Genomic DNA, 10136 nt, shown 5'->3' on the forward strand with positions numbered 1-10136 from the left:
GTTATGTTCACCTGATGGCAGAGATCCATCTGCCCCCAGATGCATTGAACGAGCCAGATTGGCAACCTGATGACACACGTCATCATATAGTTTTAGAACAGCTTTTCTTGTTGCCATGATAAGTATTATGGGCCATGTCAGCAACCTGTACTGTAAATAGCGAAGCGGTGAGGCTGGGTGGCCTGTACAGTACAGGACGAGTGTGCGCTTTTATGTATCATTGATCTGAACCATCCCGGCTGTGCTCGGCCCCCCAATAAGCACTAGCTCAGATTAGACAGTTTCCCGTGTTTTTGTGACCGAACTGATTTTATTACCCGATCTATCGTGATAAAAGCGCCAACAATGCAACAATAAATGCCGGCAGTGCTGCAACTGAAGGCCAGTTAATTACTCCACTAGTAATGACCTGCGAGATGTAACTAGTCAGACAACTCTATTGGCATTATTCTGCAACCGTTTGCAACTTGCACCAAAACCGTCCAGCGTCATTTCGATCACTGAACTACGAAAAGATTCGTCTGGCTTACAGGATGACTTTTGACTAAATGAGTAGAGTGACTACATTATCCCTAATATTATGCTGTAAGTGAACAGGTTTCATAACTTCGCCCTCGACGGCGTAAACATTTAAGGGTGCGTTCGTTGGCTAAGCGCGCGAACTGATATTAAATTTAGTAGCTCTGGTGAAAAGTGTATTTTCCCCCAGATGTCGAAATTTCAGGCCGCCAGTCGTATTCATGCGTCAGGGACCTATGGTTGTTAATCCCTCTCTAGTTGACGAAACTTTCTTAGGGCGTGCGCCAAGCTAGGTTTAGCTCTCGTGTTGTCGGCCGGCTTCGCACGTCAGCGCATTGCATTATGTAGCCCATTTTCGATTGATAAAGTGCGCGCTGCTGGCCTTGTACTCGTAATAAGTGTGTTTGTGACTCAGCGTCACCGTAAACCTGACTATCTGGGTTTGAAGACTGTCTAGGGACTCGATGTGCTTCCGAGGTTTGTGGTATTGCGTCAACCCAAGCCGAAAGCCGTCAATTCGGGAGTCAGTTAAAACACGGCCCGTTCATCTGAGCCTTGTAATTGAGTGGCGCTACATTTTGATCCCACTGCATATCAACCAATCATGGATGAGGGGTTTAGTCTTGGTCTACTAACCCGGAGGCTGGAACAACTTAGACAGCTTGACAGTGCTTCTCTGCTTTTCTCCATGGAATGACTCCACGTACGGATGAAAACTTCACTAAAAATTCCCAAGCCTTCTCATACTATCGAGAAATTGCTTTCGTTACTCAGGTTCGGTTGAATTCTTCAAGTAGTCGCGCTAGTCCAAAAATGACTGACTCGTAATCTAAGTGACGCGAACGGTATAATATTTCGAAATAGAATCAAACTAGTGTTTACGCTATTTTTCAGGAAAACTTGTTGTACAGAGGGTATCTTCAGGACCAATGAGATTGGCATTCAGACCATACATATTCCTTCTCAGTCAGCAAATCATTGGGCTAACAGTGGCCGACAGTGCAGGGAATGAATAGTGTTCGGTTTTCTTGGATGAGTAAAATTGGAAGTTGTTAAGATGGCATGCAATAAAGGGTTAGCAAATCCCATTAAACATGCGATTTATTGGCCCGGTCACCTAGTAAAATATTATTTTACAAGTTTAACTCAAGGATGTGGTATCGGAGCCAAGGTCTGTTCTTCAATAACACCCTGGCATACGAGAAAATAATTTTTGATGAGCAGTGAATATCTGGGAAGACGGAGGTTGTTTTCGCATCTCTGAGTGCACATTCATTTGCGGCGAACTCTGTTTGTGACATATGGCAAACGCTTTTTTTGGTAATCAAAATGACTGACAGATGGTCAAATTTGGTCGCTATCATATCTCGATCTGATGTCTAAACGGACAGCTCAGCTAGTCGCCATTCTTCGCTGTTTGTTACTTGGTCATGTATTTGATGTCTCTTCGCCCAGAAACTGCATTTTTTGAATGGCTACTCAGTACAAGTCACACATTTTGTCCACACATACTTGCCAATGGAATGCTTGATAAAACTTTGTAAGATTGTTTCTCTATCGTGTTTTTGTCTGCCTGCAACAGTAGCCTACTTTCTGTGTATTAACCACCTAAATACAAGTCACGCTGCTCCAAAAATGTATCAGATATATTCGATCCAAAGGGCTAAACGTTTGCTTGGACTTTCTTGCTGTATTCAGAACCCAGTCAGCCTTCAAAGGAGCCATGTGAGTGTTTCATCAGGCATGTTGGTAAACCTAGTGTGATCATTGCTTATCACGTCAGCTACGTCTATCTATACTAAACTTTTCATGTCCGGAACTGAGTATCCTGCACCATGCCCCACTGTTACTCTCAAACGTGATTGTCAAATCCCAAATATCGTGGCTTTCCTGGGAGGCAGGAGAATCTACTTTTGTCACCTGGGCTGATAAGAAACAAAATGTGATGCGACACTGCACATGAGTCGGTGTACATTTCATTATTCAGCCGTTCTACTATCGTTCTTTCAAGTAGTCACGTTTTTTCTCTAGAGTCATTCGGACGAACTTCATGAAGTGACTTCAGTACTTCTGGAATTTCTATATTCAACCTCATTACTGTCCTGGCCTTTTGTGCAACTGCAGTGGCTACTTTGCCTAAGTTATGCATTCAAGCTCGCCGTTTGTGAGGAATGATCTCAGAAAGCAAGTGTCATCCTACGGAAGTTTATTTTACTGCAGTACTTTAGTACTGAAGAGGAACTAACTGAGAAAAACAAATCCTCACAACCTAGACCAAAAACCTTATTTAAGCTCGTTTATGCAAGTTCTGATAAGTGGATCTTAACAGTTTTAAGCCAACTTCGTTCCTGAAACTAGAGAGCATCCTGTCAGATTTTTCGCATTCCTTGGAAGAACTAAACTAGTGATGGTTGATTGTAAACTTTATCTTGTCAGATGTGGCATGTCAAGACTAAAGCGTCGTCTTATCAATACGATTATACCAAATACTACAGCGAATCTAAAAGATAAACAATAACGACAGAGCTCGCGAAGAACTTCCTGCAAAATCCACGGCATGGCAAAACTGTTTAACCTGGGTTTTGTGGTGAAAGTCGGGATGGCTTCAGTGGACACTTTGAGGAAGAATCACCGTAGTGTTTTAGGTGACGAGAGGAAGACATCCTAGATTAGCATTGTGCTATCTCTCAGGAGAAAGTCTCTGATTAACAGCTTAGTAGGGTGCATACGCAGGGTTCCTAACTTTTCTGTTGCTGCCCGTCTTCAAGATGATCTTTTTGAAGAAGGTAAGCGGTCAAATACTACGGTAATTGTACTTTTTCTGTAACAAAGTAAAATGTGGTTTGCAGAATTTGGACAGCAAGTCTCAGTGTAGAATGGTCGGTCGGTTTCACGGGGTTCCTAAAAACCATCTAAGAAACAAATCCGGGTTATTGATGCCATCGAAGTTTGCGTAGGATTAACAAGTTGTACTAGAGATGATTTCCCTGAAAAGAACATTCTTTCATTTGAAATTAAAGCTTTGGTCGGAAAAGCAAAGAACTTTCGTCGCCTGTCCAGAGCACCTAACCCATAGTTCACCAAGGATCAAGCAAAAAACAAACCCTTTTCCTAACTGCCAACACAAATGTGGATATTATAGTGTTAAGTGTGTGCTAAAAAATCTAAATTTTAACTTTCGTTCATCGTTGAACTTCAATTGGAAGGCAACTGAGCATTCGTCGATGCAAGCATAGACGATAAATCCATGCCAATTGTTTGTTAAGCAACTTGCAAATTGTTTAATAGAAACCAAACAACGGCTGTTAATCGAATACTCTGTGAATAGGCCGCACTTATTAATGAAGATTTCTCTCACAAGGAACATTTTAGTTCGTTTCAGTACACTACAGTTCACCAGATTTGCAGCATCAAAATCAATCCTGATGCAGCCGGAATGCAGTTTGTAGAAGATGCTGACGTATAAAACTCTGAGTACCAAAGTTTAAGCGCCAAGCAACCGCTGAGGAACCTACGTCGTGGAGTAGTGGTTCAGAAGCGGATGGCTCGGGCTTAGGAAAGCAAAGATGAACAATCATTTCGCCTACGATTTTCGGCTCTTTGCTCTTCAAGCAAAACTTCCTCAAATTCCAAGGGTTCTGGAACCTATTCCCGCTCCGCGAGCTGGTTTGGGGCACTTAACGGAGCAAGAGCTTATGCATCCTAACCCCCTGTCAGTTCACAAAACACGATGCGTTACATAAAGGGGCACGAGAATTTAGTGAGTGTACCCTAACACCGCCAAAAATGAGATAGATGAGAATATCCCGGGCAGTAAGTCTCCACTGAAATGTTTAACCACCAGCTGCGGTAAAATTGACCCCACCTTGAAGGAATCTCAGTTAATTGCCTTAGATTTCGAAGCAAAAGAATGCAACTAATCAAGACTGTTACTAGTAGCAGCGAAGAATTGAGTAGGGAGGCCAAAGTGGGTGGGTAAGTGGTCTGCGTGACACAGATGTTACCAGAGCTACTTCCCAAATCGAAGCGACAGCGCCGACAAGCAAAGACACTGAGATTAGTCTCAGGTACAAAAGGACTTCAAGCAGAATGAAAGTCAAGCAAGATTTAACGAGTTGGAAGCCAACATGTACTGAAACTAAGAGAAAATAGAGTAAATATGATAAAAGAAAAACCTACCAGCTCAAGATACAGAAGAACGTGGGAAATAACGAACTGTTTAGCAGTAAAGTTAAACATAAGCAAACAAATCAGCAAAATTATCACTTCATATTCGATACGTTTGCATTTTGAGGTCCAAATGGACCAAAAGATGCCAAATTACCCCATTACATAAGCATGGATGTATTAGCCTCGTTCACTATAACCTAGGCCGTTATTCACTTAGTAGTTTTGTATAAAATACAAGCCCAGACTAAGCTTTGTGAGACCAGCAAGATTGATCTTACACAGTTTATGGCCCAAGAAATGGGTCCGCACAATGATATTTCACGAACTCTTAAATGGTTCTTTATTTTTTTGTCCAAGGCAAAGGCAATGACAATAATTGGACGATAGCCGGCGTTAACTGTGAGCATGAAATGACGGCTCGAGCTCTCATCATATTCATGACGATCTCCTCGTTTGGCTCTTAATAATGGGCCTTACGTCCAGCATTTTACTGGTGGAATAGCTAGTGCCGATCAATTTGAATAATTAAGACCATATTTTGAACGAATGTTCTTCAAACTTAGCAAATGCTAATGTAATTTGTAAAATAAAGCCACACATCGACGCAACGTCTGATCCCTCATTGAATCATAATTGCTAAACTCGGTATACAATGAAAAATTGGTACATCACAGTCGTTGTATTCTTCCCTTTGAAATACACAACTTAACTGGATGCAAGAGGTAGCCACTAAAAACAAAATGACTGAATGACCGTGCCTAATGCAAACCAACCAAACGTAACGTTGTATTTTTACCAGCTGCTCGACACTGACTCATTTCAGGTATACTTGGGTGCAAGTATGATTATTTATACAGTGATTTTCATCACAATTGTTTTGTACTTTCATCGAAGTTCATCAAATTGACCTGGACATAGTTATTTAAATTACACAACTTTTTTTCTTCCAATTAGTCCTCAGGAAAAAACCAGAAAGTCCCTGTGAGTACTCGCTTTGGTATAAAAACATCACTGTTGGTCACATGAACGCAACAGTTTTACTTCTTTGTTTCTGTTTTGTCCAACCCCAGTTGGTCATCTCAAAATGACCGTCTTCTTAGCGGCATTCTTCAAACATTTTGGAGTTTTTCGCCTCACTTTACGGAATTTTAATTCACTGGGTTTGTTTGGTGGGTGATCCGTTCAATTTGACTGCCTCATTTCACGCTGAGCTGAGCTAGATTTGTGGCTTGTCACCCGGCTGTAAATGGGACTTACGATGTTAAGTGACGTGCACGCTTGTGATATTAGCGACAAGGAGTTGATAAAGGAACTGCACAGTGGAGATGAATCTTTCGGCTTCCAACACTGAATAAATTGGCGTGAAATCTCAACCTAAAAGATTATATTTACATCTTACCACGAATTTTTGCGTGATTTGTCTGGACACACTCAACTGTAGTGCATATCGTAGAGAGGGTGCATCCGGTGATGAGTAACCAATGTACACTTTGAAAATGATATAGCTTGTGCTCGATTGTTTAAACGCATCAGAAAACACTACGAGGATTTTCTTTGTTGGACTTATTTCTACGGGAAATTCGACCTTGCCGGACACGATTAAGCATACTCTTCACTTGTGGATCTTATGGGGTACAAATGAGTGCTTCACATGCCTTCAAAGCTGTCTCCCCAACCATGCTTATTTTGAGATTTGGAGTCATCCCGATTAATGGAACTTTTACTTTAGAGCTTGCACTGTAGCGAAGTATGCGACAGGTAAAAGGAAAAAATACAATCATCTTTCTTGGTAACGACGAATATATTAGGATGAGATACTGTCGCGGGCTAATCTGGTGAATTGAACCTTGAGCTTCCTTACTTACTATCTATAATCTTATCTGCTGATTTTCTGAGATCTCGTGACTCCAAACCTGTCCTTCTAATGTAGAATTTTGTTGAAATGCCATTGCTGCTAAAGGGAACTACTCACAAGTTTGCTGAAAACTCTTCGACAGCCCACGACCGGTTACGCCCTTCTTGTGGCTCATCAGGTAGGCGCAGTCCCCGAGTTTTCGTCAACCTTATGTCCTAGTTGAACCCGAATTGGACTGTTTTCGAGAAACGCAAATAAGTTAAGTCTCGTGAAAATCACATTGATTTGAAAACGAGTGTATTTCTCGAAAATAGTCCAATTCGGGTTCGAGCAGAACATAAGGTTGACGGAAACTCGGGGACTGCGCCTACCTGATGAGCCCCAAGAAGAGCGAAACCGGTCTGGGGTGTCGAAGAGTTTTCAGCAAACCTGTGCGTAGTTTCCTCTGTGAAGATATACTGCCATTTCTCGAATATCGTGCCAACTGAAACATGAGATGACCTGTGTGCAGCACATTCAGTCGTAAAATATCATAAACGAGAGATTCATTTAGGCCTCTCGTGAAAACCAAATTGATTTGCAAATGAGTGCATTTCCCACTACCATTCTTCGTTTAGTTTTTATACGTGAGTTTGTTCACTTGAGTTAGATTTTGTTAGAGTGCGTTTGATTCGACCGTCACAGATTTTCCTCTTGGTTCTGTTTGTGTACTGCCTGAGTGGCTGCTAGTCCTCCTTATTATTATTTTTTCCTCTTATGCTTTACCTGTTTGCAGTGTGACACAGGGATTTGTCACGATCTTTTTCATCCTACTTTCTCGTTGACAACTGAGCACAGGGTACGCTTTTCTCTTGGTTACAGCTACACATGATGCAGTGGTCCAGTGGAGATGCAGCCACATCCTCACCAATTACACTGGCATTATAGAATCGCCAAATTTTCCGTTAGACTACCCAAATCTTATGACATGCTCCTGGAGAATCGGTTTACCTCCAGGTTGCACTGTCAAGCTCAATATCTCAAGCTTTGATGTGAGTTTTTTTTTGTAGACAGACCTCAGACTGTTCTTTTTGCTGATATGAGCTCAAGCAGTCAGCTAAGACCCAACGAAAATAATTTTATCCCCTAAAATTCTCGTGGCCATCCAAAATAATAAACAATAATGTGCACCTATATACTGCTTACAAGTGAAACTACAAGTGTCAGTGAAATTATCGTTCATTTGCTTTCACCGTTGTGTTCTGATTTAAGCTGAGTGATCTCAGATGTATTCGGCAGCGAAAGGAATATACAGAGATTTACTCTAGCAATCAATATAACGTATTACTGCGTAACTGATCATCAGCAATGTGTTCTTCAATTTCAGCCTCACGGGACGGCTTGTTACACTATGGCAGTCCCTCAAATACCGGACACTAAGCTCCAATAACATGGAGAAAAATGCTTGCGTGCGGTAGCAGAACGGTTTAAATTTGACTGGGATTACAGAAGGTGTAGAAAAGGCCTAATGTTCTGAATCTATTTTTTCCTGGTTTTTAATGCGTTTTATTATGCTAGGTACGTTTGTGTGTGGGATGAGTATATGCTGAGTGAGTGGATGAACGGATGGTGCCCCTTGACCTTGAGATGGGGCTCTCAGATTATATGACATTTGCCATGTTTAGCTCACACATGTGTGATTAAAGGCAGGTAACTCATTTCTGTCAGCGCTATTGACATGTAAAAACGTTCATGGGGACGGGACTATCCCAGCGGATGCGTATCTAGGATCTATTTTAGATTTGAATGTCATTAAAACTATATTCAATTATCTTCAACTACTGAGTGGTGTGCAGCTTCTTGGTATTTTTCCATTTGTCCTGAAAACAGTTGAAACCGGTCGCTTGGGTCTGTTAAGTTGAAAGGACAGGCACAAACGCACCACTCTCCAAGCAGTCAATCCAAGAGACTTTAATGCAAACTGCCTGCCTCCTTAATGCACTGTCTGCTCAGAAACTGAACACTTCTACTGAGAGGAGAACCGTGGGGCTGGGAAGTTTCAGATGTGCGCTGTTTCCATGGCAGTCGCACAGTATCTGTGTGGTCGGTTTGTAGGATGTCTTCCTACTGTCATTTGGAAAACTTTCTCATCCTGCTTGCATTTTGCGCCTGCTGAGGCAGCTTGCTCATCATTCAAGTCCATTATTCTAATTTCAGCTCGAATACAACCACGATACCCTGACAATCTACGATGGGTACGATAATTCTTCCAGCCCCGTAGTATTAACTGGCTACAATTTTCCGGACCCGTTCTATTCAACAGGGCAGTATCTCTACATAGAGATGGAAACGGATCGCGAAGTCCAGAAATCAGGATTTCATGCCACGTACACATCAAGTAAGTGAACCGACGAGCTCACATGCGCCTCAGATTGGCGCATTTTTCTCACGGTGTCAGGATGTGTGGTTTGCTATGAGGCTTGTGGTACACTTTCCTAAGACGGCGGTTAAACATCGCTCGACTGGTTTTGCTTACAACTGTTCAGTGTCTTCCGCTCAAGCAGGTACCACTTTCTTTATCCGCTGCTTGATACTATTCACAAAGCAATTAACCAACGCAATATGCTGTACCGACTAAACATTCTTTCTATTTGTCTGGTGGCAAAATAGTTGGAAAAGTGCAAGTTATGAGGGACGTTCAGTCTCCCCTTTCACTGCAAAGTTATTACAACGTAAAAGGTTATTGTGTTTATGCGTCGCAAAGACAGTTACATCTGTGAAGGAGTCTAATGAACCCTTTCCCATATAATTTACATATGTGACTCAAAAGATTACAACACAAACTCAGTAGTACAGCTTCATTTATGTTTCTCCGTTGAGGGCTGATTTTTTTAAAAAAATTGTTGCACCTCCAAAACGATGATGTTTCCCTTTAACACTCTTTTTCAGAATCCTATGAATTGGGTCACCTTCAACATGGTTTGTGTGTCAAGCAGAGAGCTTGGGCAACATCAGAGTCACGTTATATAGGAAGAGCATTGGACACTGAAACACATTGAGTGTGGGGTAGGAGTAAAATCGCAGGAATGTTATCTATACTGTCTCAATTACGTATTTCTGTGTGTAGGACCGAGTTTCCACCTCTGTGAATTCACTGTTGATCAAAAGCAAACATCAGTAAATATCGACCAGCACATTTGCTGTAGTATTTGCGCAGCTAGTGAGTTTGGATCGTGTTATTTCCTCGAAATGTTGTGCCAAAACAGCGATTGATGTCTGAAGATGGGTTCACATGGTCGATTCACTTTTATCATCATCATAGTTTGCCCTAAACACGCTGTTTTTAATCCCTCACTGTGTATGATTCTCCTTCGAACAACTCAAGGATTATTCGCTTACTAAATATGATTGCGTTCCACTGCTACCTTCGGATCGAACAACAGTGGTGTCCGAACACGGTTTGCGCACACAAAGACCAATAAAGTATTTAAATCTACTACGTTTTATGGAACCCATCCAACACAAAACTCTTGTATTTTCTCGTAGATTGTTTGCTCGAGGCCATTCCAAGTAAGTAATATGTCCTTTTGATGTGGCTTTAATAGAAACCAAA

General features: G+C 41.7%; 1 protein-coding gene across 1 annotated transcript; it reads left to right on the forward strand.

Moving 5' to 3' along the window:
- Window positions 1-7381: 7381 nt before the first annotated feature.
- On the forward strand, window positions 7382-8921 carry T265_15681 (hypothetical protein; the record flags this gene model as incomplete). Its single annotated transcript, XM_009178933.1, has 2 exons — window positions 7382-7575; window positions 8741-8921. Coding segments are annotated over 2 exons (372 nt in total), but the record flags the coding sequence as incomplete, so codon positions are not given.
- Between the last annotated feature and the right edge of the window lie 1215 nt (window positions 8922-10136).

Source organism: Opisthorchis viverrini, assembly GCF_000715545.1.
Source record: "Opisthorchis viverrini unplaced genomic scaffold opera_v5_725, whole genome shotgun sequence".
Classification (NCBI taxonomy): Eukaryota; Metazoa; Platyhelminthes; class Trematoda; order Opisthorchiida; family Opisthorchiidae; genus Opisthorchis; species Opisthorchis viverrini.